Source organism: Chondrus crispus, genomic scaffold (genome assembly GCF_000350225.1).
Source record: "Chondrus crispus Stackhouse genomic scaffold, scaffold_109, whole genome shotgun sequence".
NCBI lineage: Eukaryota > Rhodophyta > Florideophyceae > Gigartinales > Gigartinaceae > Chondrus > Chondrus crispus.
This window is the reverse complement of record NW_005178937.1, coordinates 208184-229402: the sequence shown is the minus strand read 5'-3', so window position 1 is coordinate 229402 and position 21219 is coordinate 208184. Positions and strand designations below refer to the sequence as shown.

Here is a 21219-nt window from a genome sequence, read left to right as displayed (position 1 = left end):
GTTGCACTTTTACAGTACGTCAGGAGCAAGTTTGGTTTTCAACCTGTACACGTGTGAAATATGTACACGGTTGCGGTGTACAGTACAATCTGAGCATGTTTTGTTTTCTCCGCCCGACACGTGTATGACCTGCACGCATGGCGACCATGTTGCGGCGCTCGACCTCCAACCTACCTGATCGGATCACATGCCCCAGGTAGGTGACCGAGGTGTCGAAGAAGGCGCACTTTGACAGCTTCAGCGACACGCCTGCGTCCCGCAGAAGGCGCAAAACCTCGCGGACGTGCGCGAAGTGTTCCGTTTAGGTCTTGGAGTAGATGATAACATCATCCAGGTAGACCAGTGCGGTTTCCCATTTTACCCGCGACAGTATAATGTCGACGGCCCGCTGGAAGGTAGCGGGGGCATTATTCAAACCGAAAGGCATGCGGAGGAAACGGTACAACCCGCAGTGCGACGCGAACGTCGTCATGTCGCGGTCCTCCTCGGTGATTTCTACTTGCCAATACCCGCTGTTGCAATCCAGCGTGGTAAAGACAGTAGCGTCGCCGAGGGAATCGATGCACTCGTCCATCCTCGGCAACGGATAGGAATCTCGAACGGTGACTGCGTTGAGCTTTCTGTAGTCGACACAGAACCGCATGGTACCATCCTTTTTAGGGACGAATGCCACGGGGCTTGCCCATTCGGCCGTGGCGAGTTCGATTACCCCTGCCCGGAGCATGCTGTCGATCTCCGTTTTCTCTTTTTCCCGTGCGGTTGGTCCAGCGCGGTAACGACCCTGGTAAATCGAGCGAGCACCGAGCTTGAGCTCAATGCGGTGCTTCGTGGCCCCGATTTTTCCCAGCTGGCAGGTCCACATCCCCTTGAATTTGGACAGTACCTCGAGGACCTCCGAGCGTACCTCCTCGTCCTCGGCACCGACGTGGACGTCCTCTTGCCAGGCGTTGGGGTCCTCCTCATGGGCGGCGGTGTCTTCGGGTTTATCCGTTCCAACCGCCCCGAGGGGCGCCTTGGGCGGCGTGGCTTGTTCAGCCCCGCCCTTGTCCGTACGGTTGTTGGCCGCTTCTTCCGCGCCATGCCTTGCGGTTGAGAGGTTGGAATTAAATATCCCTCCCCCTTCGTTAGCTTCGGCCGCTTCCGCGGCCGAGTTGCCAAGGGTCAGGATATGAGTGGGGGACGGAAGAGCCAGTCCGACTACGGTATGCTTCGGGATGTGAACTTAGCGGTGCCCAAAATTGCTGAGCATTACCGAGAACGAGTTTTAGGGGACAATATCCATGACCCCCTGTGCCATGAGCGTCAAATTCTTGTGCGCGGTTTTTGGGGAGTTCTGCAAAAACATAACCCCTCCACCGGCGTGGCGACCCTCACCATGGCCTGCGCCATCGGGGGAATTGTCACCCCTCTGACGAGGCGGATCTTCGGTGACGGTGTGTTGGCGGGGAACGCCACCTGCTTCCGTTCGGGTTTATCCGACGGCGGTAGTTGCTGTGCGGTGCTCCTCGAGGCCATCTTGCGGTCGTGCCTCGAGGGGGTTGTTCCGACCAACGCCACAGGTGGCGTGTCGTGAAACAAGACCTTCCGTTGCGGTCGGGGGATCGCCTTGACGTGGCGATCCAGGAAAGTCGTACCGAGGATAAAGTCCACGGCGAGGCTCGTGACTACCAGGAACGGGATGCACGCCACAAACTCACCGATTCGGACGACCAGGGGATTTCCCCTAGTGCCTTCATCGCGCGGTTTGACGCGTCGATGAGCGCTGGGCTCCGAACCAGTTTTATCGATGGTCGCTACGACTCGGCGACACACCGTAAATGGATGAGGTTTGGGCCGGCTCCTGAGTCAAGCACTGGCGTGATGGCGACCATCAACGCCTGCTTCTGACCAACCTTCGCGGAGATCTCGTAATTCTGCTTCTTGAAGAAGCAGATGGCCTGGACTTCCGTTCAGTTACCGGGCTGCGCTTCCACTGGCGCAGCCGGATCGGGGGTGTCTAAGCTTCTGAGGGTGGGCACGGGGAGAGAAGTCGTCGCCTCTACGCGTCCTCCCCGGCTTCCGGCGTCAGCAGCAAGTCCTCGCGGGTTTCATCCGCGGCTTGCGCCACGTGGTCTTCGGTATGGTCGGGGTGCGGTTTCTCGACCACGTTGACGCCCGCGGGGGCCGTTTGACGCTGGCTTCGCCAAGCGGGCGGCCCCTGGCGGTTGCACGGGGATCCCGGGCGGAGGCCTTGCCGGATGCGTAGCTTCTGGTAGTTGGCCTCTCGTGCCTCCAGACGCTTGGCCCGCAGGCTCGCATCGGCAACGACGGGGCACTCCTCTTGTCGGTGCGTGGTGTCAAGGCAGAACCGGCACGGTGGCGGTCCGGGAAATCTCCCGCCGGAGAACCGGACGCGTGGATCCTGCCCTTGCTTCCCGTACGGTCCTGTGCGCATGTCGCCAGAGTTGGCGGGTGGAACTGGGGCGCTCGCCGTCGAGGCTGCCGGCGACGGATAATAACTCGTCGGTGGCGAGCTCATCGAGGTCGGCGTGGCGGTTTGGTTCGTCACGGCCAGAATTGCTTCTTCAGCAAATCCTCCGGCCGTCGGGATGTCGGACGCCGACTAAACCGACAGCACGGGCCTCGCCCTTACGGTGCAGTCGAATCTTCTAGCCGCTCCGGACAGCTCTCAGTGAGCCATGGCTGACATCCCTTGTCGACCGGAAGCCCGATTGGTTTCCCCGGTCGCTTGCGCATAGCGAGAGACGGATTGGTAGTCCACATCCGCGTGCGTGGCGAGGTAGTTACGAACCTGCGCGCACGTGGCGGGCAGTAATCCCTCTACGAACAGGGACTTCAACCGCCTGTCGAAGAATACCGTACAGCAGCGAAGTGCCTTGTCCCAGAGGTGGTTACTGTAGACCTCCTCCGTCATGTTTGAACTTTGACGGAAGGAGGTCACATCCCCAACCGTTTCGGAAATTACCTCGTCGGTAGCATAGGTGCGCAACAGAAATTTGACCACCTGTGGGTATGTCCGGAGCAGCTCGCGCCGCTCCACGTCAACCGCCATGGTACTTCCATTGAGACGGGACTGGAGTAAGGCGTGAGCCTGCCCGGTCAGGTAGAATTGGAAGCACCACACGACGGCTCCTTCGGTAATCCCGTTGTGGTCGCACGCCGTCTTGAGGCTGGCGAGGAATCCCAATACCGCAATCGGATCTTGACCGCTGAACGTGTGGGACCTCATCTGCACGTGTAGTTTTTCCGGTAACGGTTAATGTGCCGCGCTACTGTAGAGTCGTAGCGCGAGCTACGCCGTTCCAGGCGGTAGGTCTTGTAGTTGACGGCCTTCGTAAACAGGTCATTGAGGGGCCTGATTACCGTGGGCGGTCGCTCGTCGCTCTTCGGGGCAGCCCGGCGGTGTCTGCTTGAGCGACGACGCTCGTCATCCGACTCGGTGTGGTAGTCTTCCGAGTCGGACGGGTCGTGCCGGTGCCGGTCTCGGCTTCTATCGCGGCGTGCCCTGTGGCCCCGCCTGCGAGAGTCTTTCGAACCGGATGGCTCATCATCGGAGGGGTATCCTCCCCCTCCGGCATCGCGGTATCGCCCGTGGCGTGCCTCGCGGTTATCGCGGTATTGCCAGCGTCGTCCCTCGCGGTCTTCATCCGTCCTGTGACGGGGATCTTCTGCGTCGGAATACCGGGTTTATTCCGCTTCGGTCCTGTGCGTGCCGGGTGCATGTCTTCTCCTCAACCGGTAAGGGTCCCGATTCTCTGTCTCGGGGAGCCCCAGGCGGTTGTCTGTCCCGCGGGGGTCGCCCGTACCGGCGAGTATGGGGAGGTCATTTTCTGTGGTCCTCCCTGTAGCACCGTGGACGGTTGGGAGATAAATGGCTCTGCCCTCCGCGTGAGGGTCCATTCTATCAATCCCGGGTACGGCGCCGATCGGATCAGCGATATTAAAGCTTGAGTCCAGAACGGTTTCACGGCGCGGCGCCGGCGGCGGTGGTACCGCGCCTACCGTTTCGGTAAATGTCGTGGCCAGACGGATGGCCACGGCGGAGCTAATAGCTCCCTTTCGAGCAAATGCGGTCGGAGATTCGTCCTCCTCCGCGGCGAGCGCTGCCACCACCTCGTTGCGTACGAGGGGGGCGATCTTCTCGTCCAGCAGGGCGCGGAGCGCCGTGTCCGCATGCTCCGCCACCAGTCTTGGTGCCGTTCGGTCAAGGCAAACCTGGACGACCTGAGGTAGTTCCTCAGCGAGGAAATCCTCCATCCAGGTTTGTAGTCGCGGAAGTAACGCGTCGTACAGTACTTGTACGCGGTCCCCCCCACCAGCCGGTAGCCCGGCGGTGGTGTCCGAAACGGAAGGGGTCTTCTGGCCCCTGGTAGACGGCGGACGTAGCAGGGCTTCCCGATTGTCGATCCGGGGGCGCTGTGCGCCCCTGCCACTGCGGGTACTTGGTCGCCCGGAGGCGGTATCTTCTCCGGCGGAATCCGCACGGTTCATCGTCGATGATCACTGGCGATCGACGCGGTGATTTTCGACCTCTTTCAATCCGATCGGTAATTGCTCGCGCTGGTGATCCAGTGCGGGCTCAACCTCTGTAGTTATACCGTCCACAAGAGTACCAAAATGTGGTATAAATACCTTCGTCCCGACCACTCGGAAACGAGGGGGGTTAGAGGTAAGGGAGCGCGCGCCGCCGGGTAACACACGCGCGAACGCAGACCGTACGGATGGACTCGAAAAGAGGGAAGGCTCACTTGGCCGGTGACGGGCAGCCAGTCAGTGGTGTTAGATCCGGACGGCCGGTCACTGGTTAGAAGCCTGAGACTAAAACGGAAACCGGAACGGGATTGCAATTAGCCGTAAAGGGAAGGGAGGCGAGTCTGCCTCCCGTTTACTGGACCGGGGCAGGTGCTTCCGGTCTTAACCCCTAAGTGGGACGCCAGGACACCCGTCCCGCTACAGTAGCTGTTACTTACTGTATACCAGCTACTGTGCTAAATTGGCTAATTTGTGCCATTAAGTACTAATTACTAGTTAGCCACCGTACGGATTATGCACGTGTGCCCGTGGCCATGATCCCGGCTAACGGTTGTGCCACGTGTTACACGTGTCACGCACGCTGTTACCGGCTGTCCCACGTCGGACCCTTGGGGTACTACTGTGCACGGCGGCGGGCGCGTATACGCCTGCTCGCTACAGTAGCACCCGCCCTCCCGCGCGGTTATCATCTCGGCGGGGGGGTTGTGGTACGGAATTGTACTACACCAAGCACCCGGACATGGGCCAGCGTGCCATGATCATGGCCGGGAACCCCGCCATAAAGATCAACGCATTCACAAACCATGTTCAACAAGTGCAGATCATGCAGTCTCAGATCCAGACACAGGCCATGAGCCCAATGTAGCATAAACACCCCTAAACGGATAGGGGTGTATGCTTAGTCCTGGAAGACCCGTACGTACGAGAAGACGGGGGAAGTCGGACCAGCTAACGGAACCGGAGCACGGGCCCGGGTAGCGTGGTAGAGCGGGATCGGGGGGAGGACGCGCACACGCGCGGGCCGATCTACGCCTCCACGCCCCGGAGCAGCGCTGGGTTACGTTCCCAGTAAGGTATATGGACATCTGAAAGATGTTTGTTGGATGCATGGCCCTGGAAATGCTCAATAGATGCCTCAAAGAGACACTGTTTAAAGATAACTTTTGGATGTTGTTTGGATGCCCTTTAGATCTATTTTAGATCTTAGTTGGATCTTTTCAGGTACATTTTGGATGTTCATTGGCTCAGAACAGATGCATTCTGGATACATCATGGACGCTTGTGTACGCGGAGTCTGCCCCAATGGTGTTATGACAAGTGGTGCATTTGCGATGGTGCATTGAAACATACCCAAATTTGACAAGTGTCATTAGGAGAACGCCCGTTGCACAAGATAGATAGATTGATCCGATTGGCTCTTGTTAGCTCATCTTTCATTGGCACTATTGGTTTACAAATGTTTTTTCATTCTCATGTTTCCTGTCACTGTTGTACTTTCTGGATTCCCTGAGATTTCCTTGTGGGCGCGCGCATCTCTTCTTCCGCGGGGACGAAGAAACTGGGGCGGCCGGGCGGGCTAGGTTACAAGCTCCGGTTCATAGAGGCAGCGCCCATGCCTTCCTTCCTGAAGGTTGGCCCGCATCCGATTTTGGCTGCGAACACGTCGCGCGACGCCCCCTCCAAGAACGTTCTTCGCGCGAAAGCACATCGCGCCTTCTCCGTCCCACATGCGTGCGAATGGGAGCGCAGCAGTACCGACGTCTCCCCTGCCACGCTCCGCACGGCCGTGCGTGACCTGCTCACGGCCCAAGCCAACGCACGACTCGCAACCGCGCAAGCCCTGCGCATGCCGCCGTGCGCCACAGTGCCGTGCTGGACTCTCTCCCCAGCTCAAACAAAATCGCCACTCGTCATCACTCAAGCGCGGCACATCCCGCCGCGCTTCCCTTCAGCAGCAGCACGGACCTTCCACGCCCCATGCGTAACGCGGACGCGGCCTCCCTGCGCTCAGTAATTTTTCGTACCATATATTATTCCTGTTCAATAGTTGTCTGCGAGGTCAATGTATAAGAAAAGCCATTGAAATGACACGATAGTTAGTGAATGTTTCTTGCAATGCAACCATGTTCAAATCAGAGAAATGAGTAACGCACAAGTAGTTATACGAAAACCCCAAAAGGAAAGTACATCAGACATGACAAGAGCAGCAGTGCATAGAGATGTATTCTGTGTCAAATAGAGCAATATTTGTCAGGAGCTCTAGCGTCCCGAAATATCTGATTGATTACGTACCAGAAAACGTCTCAGTTATGCCAGCGATTAGAAGGGAGGCACATATATGCAAGTATCTGCAGTGCCAGAGTGAGCGGACCGGAGCGACTGCCGTTCCGGTAAAGTGAGTATTGTACCATGTAAAACTGTGGAAATCAACAGATGCGACCGGAAAAGACAAACGGACCAATACCACAGGTGTCAGTAAGAGAGTTATGGGTTGAGAAGATCACTACAAGGAGTTTAGAGCAACGTCCAATCTTATCACCTGAGTCAACGAAATTCACGCGCGATACCACAACCACAACTGAAACTGGAAATGACCCCTTTTCTACTTAACGATTCTCCTGATTCCCATCAAATCTTGTTTTGGTATGTCTCGAAAGTAGTAGCTTGATTTGCGATCAACAAAGTACGTGCGGTCACCAATATCCATAAACCCAAACAGCCTGTCGATGCAAGTGCATGTTTCCAAAGTTCGCAGTTTCCCGCGTCTCGAGTGCCCATTCTTATATAGCAGTTCCATCTTCTCATCCCTTATGATATCATATTCCCAATCGACGCGCACGAGGAAAAAAGTTTCAGTTATGTTTGACTCATCTACGAATACTGCAACTTCCCAAATCTCGTCAACGTATCCGAAAAAGGCCTGTACCGGGCTTTCACAATGTGCGCTCGAATCAGTGCTCTCATTCTCCGATTGAAACAACCCAACGACGCAAAATTTTTGTCTTGCGGTTCCGTCTCTCTCCCGGCGACGAAACTCCGTAGCTGTTTCAATCGTGAACTCGCCGTCTTCCCGTAAAAGTTTCACTTTACTGTGAAGCCTTAGTCCACCTAGCCTGCAGTGCGCATAAAACTCCTCCATGTTTGCCCGGATGAACGCCATGGCCTGGTCGCGACGACCAGCACTTTTTGTCTCCACACCCGCATGACTGGCTCGCGTCTCGAAGAAAGAGGAGACTGGTCCGTTCGGAGTTCGACCCTGATGGATTCCACCAGACAGCAACTTCAGGCACAGAAGGGTATGGCTTTTGTGGAACAAGTTCGTCTCTGGATGCTTACGTGACATTGCTCTTCCCCCCATCTCCCCAACAAAGCGCTCCATGAAGAACTGCGAGACACTTCGCAATGAACCGCATTCTCTCAAAATTTCCTAGAGGTGTAGTATGGCATGAGTGGTGGGGGTGAAACAAAATGAATGCCGCTTGCTTTCATGGAACACAGTTGTGAAGAGTGCATGCAGTTTCTGTACAATTTTGCGAAGCTGAATCGAATCCGTTCTCCGCGGCGACGCATCTTGAACGATTGTCAGCATCTTGGAAGTTAGATGCCACAATGTCTGCTGTCTTCTGTCCAACGCCGCTGAATGCCACACAATGGAGGCGAAGTAAAGTCCAAAGTTTTTGAAATCTTCAGCTCGAAAATGGTTAAGATTTCCCAAGCTTGTTGGTGGACGGCCCCAAAATTGCGGAATTCCTCTGTGGTTGCGAGACAGTGCAACATTAACGAGAGCAATCTCACTTGTGGTCAAGATGTAGGACGTGTGCAAATCTTGATGGCGCTTATGGGAGCCAATAACCAGGAACACCAAGTGCCGAACCCAACCCAACAAACAGAGATGCATAGGATCATACGGTAAGGAAAAAACGAAATCCAACGAAAGGCGCGCGATCAGGGGTCTTTTCTTGATCCCCGTAGCTCGCGGAACCGTGTCTTCCTGTCGCCAGACGGACGCCGTTTCAGAAGAGGTTCTCCGTTCTGGGCATTCTAATTCTATCCAACACTGATCTTCCCATATGCCATTCCCTCCAACAGCTTCTTTACTGCACCTCTCCGATCTGACAGGGACAGCGTACAGAGAGCCGCATACAAAGACGGCTTTTTTGTGGCAATTCCGGCAGAAAAGTTTTGCTCTGTGTCCCATAAAACCGAAAAGCTTGCTTGCGGCGGGGAAGTCCGCAGTGATAAAAAGGACGAATGCGAAGAGCTTCCGGGTTCTGCCGTCCCAACACTTCACATCCATTCCTTTTTCCAGGTTCACGAGGTCGTCCACAATTGAGACTAAAAAGCTCTCGAAAAACTCAGGATTATGTGAACCAGGAATAAAACCGGTGACGAGAGCATTTGCAGCCTGGCCGCGATGTGAGAAGTTCAGATTCAGAAGCTTGAAGATGATAGGCCAACAGGTTCTTTTTCCTTCACTTGTACCACAAAGTTCGAAACCATCTGTGGACATGACCATGAAAACATAGAGTTCACCGTCTAGATCCCACGTGCCTAAGCGCTTACGAAACATTCGGCGAAACAAAGCGCCGTCGTAGTAGTCAGAAAAAATGTCGACCGGTTCTAAACTCATTGCTAAATGGGCTTCCTGACATCCTTTCTGAAACTGAAGGAAAGAATATTCCTCGCGGCAGAGAGCTTTTAGTTAGTCAGAGACGTTGCTCGTCCAGAATCGTGCTGATCCGATCCTCTGTCTGCAATCGGCATTTGGACATGTATTTCTACGAGACTGAGACCTAGTCGCAGCGAAATGTCCGCGTGGACACATTGGGACGTGGTGCTTAGGCACATCCGCTCTTCTATTGATATGTCTCATAAGCACGTCATATGAGAACCGTGTCCTTACAATTGACGTCTGCAAAGCACTTCGTATACATCAGGTGGAAGCTTGGCCCAATTCCAGAACATGAAGAAGTTCCAAAATTCCCTTGGATTCAGACTCCTTTAAATTCCAATTTGTATCAGCTAAACGTTCGGTTCGGGTGCTTTCTGAGTCATGGGATGACGTCTCCATCTCAGACAGCGGCAGTTCATCGTACCTGTCAATTTGTCTTTCGGGCACTTCACTGATCATCCACTCAGACGAGTCTTCGACACTTGGCGAATGCTCTTCCACGCATACCTCTTCAGTCCATTCGTCAATCTCTCCTGTGCTGCTCTCATTCACGGAAAAGTGTGGTGCAAAACTCGACTGTGAGGAAGATTCGTCTATTGAAGCTTTCTCATGTTTCCACTCTTTCAATCTCCTTTTTCGGGAACGTACATACAATTCGCCGCGCGTCCGAATGATGCCAAGCACTTGTTCCCGTCTACGTTTGAGATACCTTCTCGGCGAGTGGCCGGTAAAATCGTTTTCATTCATAATAGAGACAAGGCTTACGTGTTAGGGGGAAGGAGGGTGGCGAAATGACAGCTACTGTGGACTTGGGAAGACGCATTGGCTATAATTTGGGGTAGAGAATTCTGAATAATGAGAACCAAACGAAACAAATTTTGATCCCTCATCAAAGCGGGAAATGCCATTGAGGGCGCTTTTCTTTCGTTTCGAGTGAAACGAAACACTTCATAAATGCTTTCTCCACAGCAGCTTATCCAGATTTCTTGCCTTCATTCCTGTCATCATTCATGTGAAGTAAATTCATAACTTCGATTCTGCTGTTTTTTCTTAGTAGAATGGAGGGACCCAAAGAGGAAGACGGATGTCTCATGGAACCATCCAGGAGAGAAGCGCGTCGCGTGGGGAAAAATGGAACAATCGGGTCGCAGCGACCCATACGTGAGGTGTTCAACAACGCATACCTCTCTTACATGGAGAAAAGCGGTGACGATTTCCAGCTTTTGTCAGATTCGACGATCCGTGGTGCTTTCAAACGGGTTCGTCTTGTGTTGTATGGGAGCCGAAAGTTCGGCATGGAGTTACCCAAGGGGAAGTTTCCTTACAAGGATCTAAAGTATGAGCACGCCGGGACTTTGGCGACGCTCCGAAACAATCTCGAGAAGCGCATTCCAGACCTGAAGCTTGCCCATAATCAGTGGGCCGCCGATGCAATAATCCAAGAGGTTCTGCGTCGTGACAAAATCTACGGGAAGAAGAAATCAAAAATGCCATCAGATTCGTGTGGCGGTGAGAGGGAGCAAGGAAACATGAGTCCACAGCAGTGCGACGACGACCACCGTCACATCTTAAGGACTGAACCAGTGCCAGGTGATTCTCATGGTGACCGAGTTCAACGGAGTACATAATTCGAGCAAGGAACTGATAGTAATAACATTCATCATGAAGATGCTTCAAGAAGTCGGGTCCATGATGGTGAACGTGTTAAGGCAGGTCGAGGAACATCCCGTGATAGACATTTCGACGAAGATTCACATCTTAAAGTACATCACCCTACCGCGAACACAAAGGGTAAAAACGCAAGACGTGTCTACAACCGACTTCCGGGGTTGATCCTTGGGTGTCGTGAAAACGGTGATCTTGGTCAAGGGGTTTTTGAGGATGGAGGCGATAATCTCCAGGACGTCCAGCCGTCGGTCCGAGTGCGTAATAAACGCAAACGAAATAACAAAGGAAATGCACCTCTGGCGACGACATCATTCAAACGCCCTCGTCGTCACACCAAGAAGTAGAATGGTACATTACGCAGTCATTCATTTTGTATGACTATGGGTCGCGGCAAATAACTCCTCTTCTTCATGAATAAAGAACTGATCGGTTGATTGCCCGCGTCATCCACGGCGACCCCGTCCCCACCAACGTCCTCGCTCGCGTGCACGGCGGCATCGCCCTCATCGATATGCGGGGCGCACAGGGAGATGCCCTCACGCTCGCCGGAGACGCCGTGTACGACGTCGCAAAGGTCGTGCAGAGCCTCTCCGGATACGACCACATCCTTGCCGCCGTCCCCGTCGACGCTTTTGTCGAGGCCAGGTGGAGGAGGGCGCAGGGCGTCGTCAGGAGGTATGTGGAAGATTCGTACGGCGTGGATTGGGGAGACGTCTTGCTGGTTGTGTGTAGCTTGTTCACGAGCTTGATCCTGTTGCATGAGGGCGCACGGAAGAAGAGATTGTTCGCGAGCGTGGCGCGGAGACTGCTCGAGTGTGTGCTGTGTGAAAGGACGGGGGAGGAAGACGTTGTTAAGGAGGTTGCGGGAGTGCTGAGGGAGGAAGTTTGTCGAGTAGATAGTGGAGAGTCTTGCTGCTTAAGTGGGTAGCCGCGCGCATTCGTAAAAGCCCTTCTGCAATGAATGAAACAGAAAGCTTCCGGGCACTGGGGTAATTTATTAGTGCCCGCACATCTTGCATTGTTCATGACATTTGGCTAGAATGTGTTGGCAAAGGAACAGCTCACGCAGGCACGCTCCTTAGTTGGGAGACGTGATCGGGTCGGACATGCGTAGACGTATCCGAGCTGTCCTGTCTTCAAACGTCCTTTTGCGCTTCTCAAATTTCCCCCGTTTTTGATGTTTTTTTGGATGGATCAAGAGACTCCCTTTGGGAACCGCCGTCCTCTCAAACCGCAACAGTCACGGCTCCCGTCTCCCACCCCCTCACGCCATGCCAGAACAGGCAGCTGTCCCCGACCAAGAAGCCTCGCCGCCCGATGCCGCAGAGCAGGGCAACGTTGAGCAATCGACTGCGACCGAAAGCCTCGTGTCATAAGAACCACCGCATGTCCACGCGGATACGTCTGAGGACCCCGCGATCACTCCCATCACAGCCGCATCCTTCCACCCGCCCGAAGTCGTCTCCAACGTAAAGGGCGTGTCTGCGGACGTCTCGCTTGACCGTGGCGCCCCCCTCGACGTCGACGTCGTCTCCGACCCGGATCACACGCACGCATCCCAGCCGCTCTCGGGGCCACATCGCGTTCCGGACGTCGATCGCGACCCCGACGCGATCCTGGGCAAAGAGGACCCCATCGATGTCGACGGGACGGAGGATAGCTTCGACGAGGCCGACGACGATGACGTGGCCGACGTTGTCGATGAAGACGTCGATGAGGACGACGCGAACAGCGCGAGTGAACATGAGGATGGGAAGAGGGGAGATACAATTGATTTGACGGAAAGTGTCGAAGGAACCCCACAGACGAAGAGACGCGATATGGGGGATGTGGAGGAGGACTCCGAGGTGGAAGAGGAGGTGCACGAGGAGGACTCCGAGGTGGAAGAGGAGGTGCACGAGGAGGACAGTGAGCACGAGGATGCCGAAGAGCATGAGGACGGCTTGCACACCCCGTCAGATGGGGCCCATGGCGAGGATAACGCCGCTAGCTCGTATGCGGACGCCGCGGATGTGGCTGAGGGGGAGGTTGATATTGACGAGCATGAGACAGACAAGGCTAGCGGCGAGGGCGAAAACGTTGCAGAAGCCACCGCCCACCCCGGGGACAAGGGAGCTAGAGTTGATTCCAAGGGAGACGTTGGACAGACGGCAGAAAAGGCGGATGAGGCTGAGGCTGAGGCTGAGGCAGATAATGATACACAGAGCAATCTCTTCAGTAATCAAGCGGCGGTACAAGCTGCATTTGAAGTGGAAACCGCTATTCAATCTGATTCCGTTGATGGACTCGCAAAGACCGCCGTGGATACCGGCGCAAAAGAAAAGCGTCTGTTAAGAATTGCGGCTGATGACGGCGCCGCGAAAGAACCACGTGAGGACGACATCGCAGAAGGAAAATCGAAGGCAGAGATAGGCACAATTATCGAAGCAAAAGCAGTACCGGGAATTGCGATGGATTCGGGCGTTGAAAAGGAGTTGAAATGATTCTGGTTGATCTCAAGGGCAAGCGAGTGTCTCGGAATGAACCGGTCCTTGTGGTTGGCGGTGGTTTCATGGCTGATATTGGCGGATTCGCCTGTGCTCTTTATCACAGGAATACTCCCTACGTAATGTTGTGCACATCTATTGTGTCAGGTATTGATGCTGGGCCTTCTCATCGGACATGCTGTGATGGGTTGGGATACAAGAATGTTTTCAGTGCGTATCATCCCCCTATCCTTACTCTAACTGATCGACAATTCTTCAAGACGCTAGAGCCCGGATAGATTCGTCATGGCATCGCCGAAATCATAAAGATGGCAGTCACTAAAGACGCTACTCTTTTCACAGCGCTGGAGACTGCCGGAAATCGTCTGGTGGAGACCAAGTTTGGAGTGGAGCAATGTGACCGTGGTTCTGATATCGATGTTCTCAGCGAATCAATCATCGCGAAAGCTATGGACGGCTATGTCCGCTCAGAGTACGGAAACTTATGGGAGACCCATCAGTGCCGTCCACACGCGTACGGGCACACCCGGTCGCCCGGTTTCGAACTTCAAGCAGGTCTCCTTCATGGTCATGCAGTTTCGATTGGTATGGGTTATGGCGCGTACCTTTCATTCTTAGAAGGGTGGATTACGGAGAGAGAGTTTCACCGGATTCTTAAGGTGATGAGTACAGTTGGACTCTCACTGCGGCATGACATCCTTGAGAATCCAGACTCCCTCTGGTCTTCGCAGGTGAAGATGACGGAAAAGCGAGGCGGCAACCATTGTGCCCCGATACCACGCGGTGCGATTGGAAAGTGCGGATACCTGAACGCATTGACGCGAGAAAGGATGGAAAGCACGTTGATTGAGTACCAGAACATTGCGAAAAAATACCCTAGGGAAGGTTTCGGCATTGAGCCGCACTGCCGAGATGTCGGTCTGGAGGATCCATCGACTGTTAAACAACATGCTGCCCATGCTGTTCCTAAAGGGAGCTTAGCGACTGATGCTGCAATGTCTGAAAATTCAGTCGCTGATCCCTCGGAGAGCAACGGAGAAAAGGGACAAAGCAACATTGAAGCATACAATCAGTGGATCTCAGAGAAGCAAGTTAGCCGCAATGAATGTGAGACATCATCTTCTTTAAACAGCGTGCTTTCAACTGCAACAAAGAGTGATACACTTAAGCCCCCTGCTTTCGAACACTCCACATTGTTTTTCCCGGGCGCCGAAGAATATGCAAATGCCATGACATCCCCTCCGACAGCCGACTTCGTCAACATTGCCAACGAAACAAAGGCGGCGAAACTTTTCGCTCCGTGCATGGTAGGTCCCATCGAAGGCCAATTTTTGAAGATGGTCGCACAAAGTAAGAGTGACAAGAGGATTCTTGACATTGGAACATTCACCGGATACCCCGCACTGGCTTTTGCAGATAGAATTCCTTCAATTGGAGAAGTCGTCACGATTGAAGCAGACAACGCTGCAGCTGCTGTTGCTCGAAAATGCTTTAAGAGTGCCCAGAATGGCTACAAAGTGAAGCTGCTTGAGACAGATGCGAGGAAGGCAGTAACCGACATGGTCCATACTGGAGAGCAATTTGATATCGTATTTTTGGATGCAGATAAGACCAACTACAGGCATTATTACGAAGCAGCTTTGAACTTGCTCAACGAGGACGACCTCATCATGGCTGGTAACGCGTTATGCTCCCTTGTTTACGAAGAAAACGATCCTGTCCGTCAAAGTTTGCATGAGTTTGCGCAGTTCGTGAGAAATGATAAGCGTGTAGAACAACTGATGTTGACTGTTCGCGAAGGTGTGCTCCTCGTCCGGAAAGTGTGAAAGTGCGATTTTCGGTAGTAGTACTTGTTGTAGAACGAAAACTTTACTCCGAAAATATTGAAAGGATTCGTTGATACACGGTTCCGTCTCCCGTGTGATGTAAAGTCAAAATATGGAAGAAGATGGGCAGAAGAGAGATCCTTCCAATGCTGATGATGCTGATGATGCTGATGTGCAGATGACGAAAGAATCAGAGGACCAACCGGATGTGCAACTTAAAAGAACTGAAGACTGCACCTAAGGCGGTAGCCCCTATCATTCCTTCACAGACAACGTCTGCGATGCTACCGCGACTCTACATATTCCGATGACATCCAACGAGGATGTCAGAACGGAGGGCGATACCGGAGAAGCGATGCAAGACGCGTCGGAAGGTCCAGATGTCGTCGAGCCAAGCGTGGATCCGACGACAAGTACGGGCGACTGGCGTGCTACAACTAGAAGGCACGAGGCAGCGAGGAGGATCTGGATTTTTACTGCGATTGGTATGGGCGCAGCGTGTTGCTCACGCCGGAAGACATGGTCCGAAGCGGGGGGAAGGGGTGCGTTGAGTTTGACGTTGCGACGAGCCATTATGTTTTCTGAAGACAAGAATGTCGTCATGGGAATGCTACTGTCGAACAGAGGGAGCCCGCGAAGGCGATGGCATCGATGATGCATTATCATCAAATATTATGTTGGGGACGAGCGGTGTAGGTCGGTGGCGGGTTCGGGCGGAGGATGTCTGGAGGTTGGTAGCGTGCAGTGATGTAGATAGTAGGCGGTGATGCAGATAGTAGAACGATGTAAATGGGAGCGGTTAAGAAGCACTCCGAGCTCGCATTGCACTGCATTTACATACATATTGGACGCAAAAGAGAACAAGTGCAGGCCCGAAACGCTGGTTCCAAAACGGGGTTTCCAATGCTGTTTAGGATGTCGGATCGGAGGGTAATTCCAGGGTGGCTGGCATGCACTCATATTGCGCTTTCATTGGGCAAGGTGAGTGCGCGTCACGTGCTCTACAGTACATGGCACCAATAAGCAAATTGCCCTCAAATTACGCTCCAAAATGTTTTGATTTTTCTACTAGGGTGGAAGGAGACGGGGCATGAACGGCCCTGAGTTTGGCAACCCAGGCTACAGTATTGGAAGTTCATGCTGGATCTAACCATCCTGATTGGGTAAATATTATGCAATGGAGTGGCTGTGGTTGCATTTGAGACAGGCGCCTTTTGGTTGGAGGATCCTGAGCCATAAATGCAGGACCTCGTGCAGCAAGATGCGGATGTTGTCGACACGATCGACACCAGGATGGAAGTGTCCGGCAACTTATTTTACCTTCCCCCGACCCTGGCCACTAGCAGGATGTAGCTCGAATGGCCCAGCCGCTATCTCCAGACAGTTCCGTAGCTATCAGAGTCGCTCCGCTTCCCCCACGTAAGGCCGCTTCGCCACCGTACCGCCCTTTCACAATGCACCTTATCCCGCCCTCCGTCTCTGCTCTGGCCCGCCCCTCCCACAATCAAACGCCTTCTTTTCCAGGCCTTTAGAAACTTCCGTTTCTAATCTCATCTCCCGAAACACACCGCTCCTCCCTCCCTCACCCCAACACCCCCCTCCATCACGCCATCCCAACCGCCTCTTCTCTCACTGCTCTCCAACGGCTCCAAGCTCCCTCCCTGCCCTCTCCCCGGCGAACCCTAGTTCTTCCTTCCAAAGAGATACCATCTCCTCAAGAGAGCTTCCCTGAAACAGCCTCTTCTGTTTTGAGCTAGCCTGGGCCGCAACTGAGCCCCATCCAGCTCGCCGTCGAATGCAATCCGAAATTGTGTCACAAGAAGCAGGCTTCTGAGTTGCAAGATGAGGCCGTAGCAACACCAGGCTATCTATTTTCCATTGACACCATAATGCATCCAGGACATTGCACTCACCAGATGATACTTTCCCAATAAGAACGGAAAGGGCGGCAGAGTATCCCAAAATCGAAAACAGCTCCTTTTCGACAGACTTCAAACACGTAAACGTTCGTAAAACAGCTTCCTCAGAGTGTTTTGTAGTCATCGCTAAATCTGCTATTAGCAGTTCCTGCAAAACAGCCGTTAAAAGCGGAGATCAATATCTCGGTAGCGCCGTCACTATGGCTGACATAGTTCTCACGCCGCCCATATGAACGAAGTGCGAAAAGACATCCAACACTTCGTGAGCCCGTTTCAAAAGAGTCGACGACACAGAACTGTATTGCTGCGATAGTCCATTTTCTTTCATGCTCTGACGGCCGTATTTGAGCAGCAATGTGCTGTACACATGCAGGGCAGCGGAGAGGCGCAAGTCGGGTTCTTCGGAGAGACCAGGAAGAAGCTTTTCTAAGATTGAGGATGACAATGATGGATCCAATTTCTTTAGTAAACCTAGCCAAATTGCGTCTACCAAGGCCGAAACACCGGACACTGATGACACTTCTGGTAACAACCTGGCAGAAGTTCGCGGTACAATCCTTGAAACACCAGTCGGTAATGCCATTCTCCACATTCGCAGCAAGCTCGCAACAGCCATTGAAGCGTCCACAAGACCCTGCTCTAGCCCTGCGGTTTTCGCTATTTGGACCAATGCATCTTCTAATATCTCGTCAGATACCCCCACGCTTACGTTTTCCTCATCCATTATCATGTCAGTGTTGTGAGCTTGTTGATCATGCCTTCTGGTTCTTTGGAAACTATGTCCCGCCTCACAAGTTTCTGTATTTGAGAAGTCGGCACTACGGTGGCCGCCGAGCTGTGACTTGAGCGCGAGCCATGAACACAGCCCACATTGCACGCTCTGTCGATGTTGGGGCGGTTCTCAAACTGCGTCAACGTGCACTTACCACGTCATCGGTTGGTTTGGCGCCCCTCGAAACTAGATGCGGAGCTGCCACGGAGGCTAAAAGGGCGCATCCCACACCAGCACACCCTTTTCTCGACGTAGGCGTTTGAAGATCAAAAGAAAGCAGGTCGTCCACCAGCCTATCGTCTGGTGGGGCATGCATCGGAAAGGACTGGACAATTTGGACAATAGCGTAGGCAAGATCAGTGCGCTTGCATTTTTGTCGGACGCGAGTACCCAGCAAAAAATCGACTTAGTCTTTCGCCACGCTCTTTCAGCGATAGTGCTGTTGGAAACGTCGGCCAAGGTAATAATGGCGCACACCGCTTCAAAATTGCCGTGGTCCGAATCAGACCAAGTGAGCCTCTTCAGCGCTGGTATAGGCGAGCGGAGATTGCTGGCAGCCTACATGACAACGACCGGGCCTGTGGCGCTCCCCGTGGCCGTGAGCAAGTCGACGGCGCGACGACGAAGAGGACCAATCCTGGTCGGCAGCTTGATGAGGGCACTGGCAACAGCTGAAAAGATGGCACGCGCACCTTGTTCGTGCTAGAAACGGACGCGGGTGTCGGCATCGAGCTGGCCGCCGGTGGTGGCAGAGGTTCGGTCGCGCGCGGTGTAGGTAAAAGTGCTGGGCTTGATCTCGTTGACTACGAACTGCAACTCCTCGAATGCATGCAGAGCGTCGCCGAGCTGGTGCAGAACTGTAATTTGTGAGGGATCCGCCGAGCCACAGGCGCGGGTGATCGCAGAGGCCGCGACTAGCAATTGAGGCTTGGAGCGGTAGGGCTTGCTGTGGTTCATGGATGCCTCAAATATGCTCTGACCCCTCTTAGATGCTTTAAAGCTACGCAGTTTGTGGTGGCCCTCATGCTATAAATATCTAAAAGTAATCTTTAAACCATCCAATCAGCATTTAATCATCTTTCAGGCATCCTTTGGACATCCAGTCCCTAAAGCACGTATCAGGCCGTCACCCGATCAGCATCTCCTACACATCCAGGACCCATCCAAAATATATCCAAAAATATCTAATAGACATCAAATAAACATCCCATATACATCTGCATACTTTACTGGGCTTGTCGCCTCTCACATCAACCACTTCCTCCCGCTTCGCCTCGCCCGCGTGCCCGTGCGCATTAATTGCCTCATTCCCATATCTCCTTCCTCGATCCCCCCTCGATCCCGGGGGTCTCTCCTTGGTCTCCATTTTTCCTCCTCTTATTCGCGGCAGGCGTCCTCTTCCAGTTTTGTCGTCGACCACTACACGGGCGACAGTATTTCTCTGTCTCTCTCCATCCTCTGAGCTCCTCGCGGCGATCCTCTCCGAGCTGCCCGCACGGTTGCTTCAACCTCGACGTCAATTTTTTTTCATTCTCCCCTCTCCGGCAGAGCCACAGGGCTGCTAATCCCTTTTGGGGACTTTGCGTACGACGTCGTATCAACGCACCTCTTTCGCCTGCGTATACCCCTCGACATATCACCTTCGGCGTCTTATCACCTACGGCAGCACCGTCTGCCTTCATCGCGTCACGGAAGTTCCACATAGGGTCCATCCCTCTTTTTCCTGCTCGCCGGCCCTTCTCATACAGCGTTTGAGTACGCCTCCATTTCGCAGCCTGAGGCTCTCGTCCATTTTTCTGACGTAATCACGACGAGGTCCTCGTCTTCGCTTAGTTAGCTTTCACCGACCCGAACCCCCCTCTCATTCGTCTCTCGCAGCTGTAGATCAGCCACATCCATCTCCCACACCTTCTACCTCGGTCCGAAGGTAACCCGTTCGTCAATTCTGACGCATCCGCTTATCCTTTAGGGAGTACAGTAGTCTGCCCTTGGCGACCCTTATCACCGACAGTGAACAGGGTTGGGCGGTGTACATTCTCCTAAGTCTTCCTCGCGCCTACGCAACGTTTTCCCTGGGATCCCCATCGAAAAAATTCAATAGTCTCCTTGACAACGCCAGTCCCTGTACGTCAATAAAAAAAATGCGACAGACGCATCCGGTCTCGGGGAGGGCTGTTGCCCTTGGTACCAATTACCACAGAATGCGATCCTCGTTTTTGGCATGCGATCGCGTATTACAGAACCCTAGCCTTCTCCTGTGTACCTCTTGGTCTACAGGGCCGAACCGTGAGTGCCCACTGAAAACAAGCGTGGAGGCTTTTCTCGTCACGGCGCTTCGCGTACTTCATCGATTATCACTTCCGTCTTCCTCGGGCGTTTGCGAGTTTCCCTTCTTGTCTTTCTACGCGAATCTTCGTTCCCTGTTTGGCGAGTGCCCTCCCCTTTCTTTCTCAGAATGGCACGGCTCGTGCGTCCGAGTCGAAATCTCGACACTGATTCGTCCTCCTGATCGTGGGGAGTCCCCATTTTCCTTCACCATCGTCCTCTCTCCAACCGATTACAACTCATGCTCCCCCTTCATTTGTCGCCCTGCCTTTTCCTCCTCTTCTCCTTTTCGCTACTTTCTAAATTCTAACAAAGTTCCATCTTGTCACTACAATCGAGGATCCATTTTTTTTCTTTGTTGTAAGTTATTGATAACGTCCACCTTTCCTCGCTGGTCGGTTGACAACAGGCCTACGCCTTGACCGGCGCAGCTTCATTTCGCGATGCGAATTGTTACTGACGACTCGCCATACCGTCGGCATGTGCGTATGGGTTTCCTCGACACCAAAAAAAAAGAAAAAGTAAACAAAACAGAAACGAAAGCGGGGTTATCCTGATAAACGCATAAGTAGGTCGCGCGTGATTAAATGTGTTCGCAAGTGTGTCGATCACAACCGTCTGACCAACAGGGGCGTCCCATTTGGACGGCATCCCCTCTGGCGATTTCTCAATCTCAAGTAGGCATGGACATTGTCCCTGTTTGGGGATTCTCTCGTTTGTTAAACGCCCGTCTCACGGCTTGTCGAGCCTGATCAACACATTCGAAGCGAGTTGACAAGGCTGGCGTTCGCTCTGATACCGCTCGCTCAATAGTTCGCTTTCGACACCCATTAAATCCTCAAATAAATTACATTTCACGCGCTTGTGGGCCACTGATCCCATTCGTAATTTCACGGGCATTCGGCGATTGTGCGTGTGTGTTCCAAATGTGCGTAGTGCCTCATCTCCTTCTGGCTCTATCTATGACGTAGGAACACCCGTCGTAGAGTCATGATCTCGTGCGTCTCTTTGCTCCTCC

At 53.4% G+C, this 21219-nt stretch overlaps 8 protein-coding genes; 6 read left to right on the top strand and 2 right to left on the bottom strand.

Annotated features, from left to right (window-relative positions):
• The first annotated feature begins 12693 nt into the window (after positions 1 to 12693).
• On the top strand, positions 12694 to 13747 carry CHC_T00001697001 (hypothetical protein). XM_005712540.1 is given in 2 exon segments: positions 12694 to 13356; positions 13357 to 13747. The coding sequence occupies 1 exon segment, from the start codon at positions 12694 to 12696 to the stop codon at positions 13354 to 13356; it is 663 nt and encodes a 220-aa protein (XP_005712597.1). The 3' UTR covers positions 13357 to 13747.
• A 61-nt stretch (positions 13748 to 13808) lies between these two features.
• On the top strand, positions 13809 to 15991 carry CHC_T00001696001 (hypothetical protein). XM_005712539.1 is given in 2 exon segments: positions 13809 to 15185; positions 15186 to 15991. The coding sequence occupies 1 exon segment, from the start codon at positions 13809 to 13811 to the stop codon at positions 15183 to 15185; it is 1377 nt and encodes a 458-aa protein (XP_005712596.1). The 3' UTR covers positions 15186 to 15991.
• A 552-nt stretch (positions 15992 to 16543) lies between these two features.
• Positions 16544 to 16717, top strand: CHC_T00001695001 (hypothetical protein). Its single transcript, XM_005712538.1, has one exon. The coding sequence runs from the start codon at positions 16544 to 16546 to the stop codon at positions 16715 to 16717; it is 174 nt and encodes a 57-aa protein (XP_005712595.1).
• Positions 16718 to 16814: 97 nt separating this feature from the next.
• Positions 16815 to 17228, bottom strand: CHC_T00001694001 (hypothetical protein). The gene has a single exon (XM_005712537.1). The coding sequence runs from the start codon at positions 17226 to 17228 to the stop codon at positions 16815 to 16817; it is 414 nt and encodes a 137-aa protein (XP_005712594.1).
• Positions 17229 to 17279: 51 nt separating this feature from the next.
• On the bottom strand, positions 17280 to 17828 carry CHC_T00001693001 (hypothetical protein). Its single transcript, XM_005712536.1, has one exon. The coding sequence runs from the start codon at positions 17826 to 17828 to the stop codon at positions 17280 to 17282; it is 549 nt and encodes a 182-aa protein (XP_005712593.1).
• Positions 17829 to 20017: 2189 nt separating this feature from the next.
• CHC_T00001692001 (hypothetical protein) lies at positions 20018 to 20623 on the top strand. The gene has a single exon (XM_005712535.1). It carries the CDS (start codon positions 20018 to 20020, stop codon positions 20621 to 20623), a length of 606 nt encoding a protein of 201 aa, XP_005712592.1.
• Positions 20624 to 20644: 21 nt separating this feature from the next.
• On the top strand, positions 20645 to 20758 carry CHC_T00001691001 (hypothetical protein). The gene has a single exon (XM_005712534.1). The coding sequence runs from the start codon at positions 20645 to 20647 to the stop codon at positions 20756 to 20758; it is 114 nt and encodes a 37-aa protein (XP_005712591.1).
• A 30-nt stretch (positions 20759 to 20788) lies between these two features.
• On the top strand, positions 20789 to 20953 carry CHC_T00001690001 (hypothetical protein). The gene has a single exon (XM_005712533.1). It carries the CDS (start codon positions 20789 to 20791, stop codon positions 20951 to 20953), a length of 165 nt encoding a protein of 54 aa, XP_005712590.1.
• The last annotated feature ends 266 nt before the right edge of the window (positions 20954 to 21219 follow it).

Coding starts and splice junctions, on each gene's coding strand:
- CHC_T00001697001 (XM_005712540.1), top strand. CDS start 12,694: ATGGGGGATGTGGAGGAGGACTCCGAGGTGGAAGAGGAGGTGCACGAG.
- CHC_T00001696001 (XM_005712539.1), top strand. CDS start 13,809: ATGGACGGCTATGTCCGCTCAGAGTACGGAAACTTATGGGAGACCCAT.
- CHC_T00001695001 (XM_005712538.1), top strand. CDS start 16,544: ATGGCCCAGCCGCTATCTCCAGACAGTTCCGTAGCTATCAGAGTCGCT.
- CHC_T00001694001 (XM_005712537.1), bottom strand. CDS start 17,228: ATGACTACAAAACACTCTGAGGAAGCTGTTTTACGAACGTTTACGTGT.
- CHC_T00001693001 (XM_005712536.1), bottom strand. CDS start 17,828: ATGGATGAGGAAAACGTAAGCGTGGGGGTATCTGACGAGATATTAGAA.
- CHC_T00001692001 (XM_005712535.1), top strand. CDS start 20,018: ATGCGACAGACGCATCCGGTCTCGGGGAGGGCTGTTGCCCTTGGTACC.
- CHC_T00001691001 (XM_005712534.1), top strand. CDS start 20,645: ATGCGAATTGTTACTGACGACTCGCCATACCGTCGGCATGTGCGTATG.
- CHC_T00001690001 (XM_005712533.1), top strand. CDS start 20,789: ATGTGTTCGCAAGTGTGTCGATCACAACCGTCTGACCAACAGGGGCGT.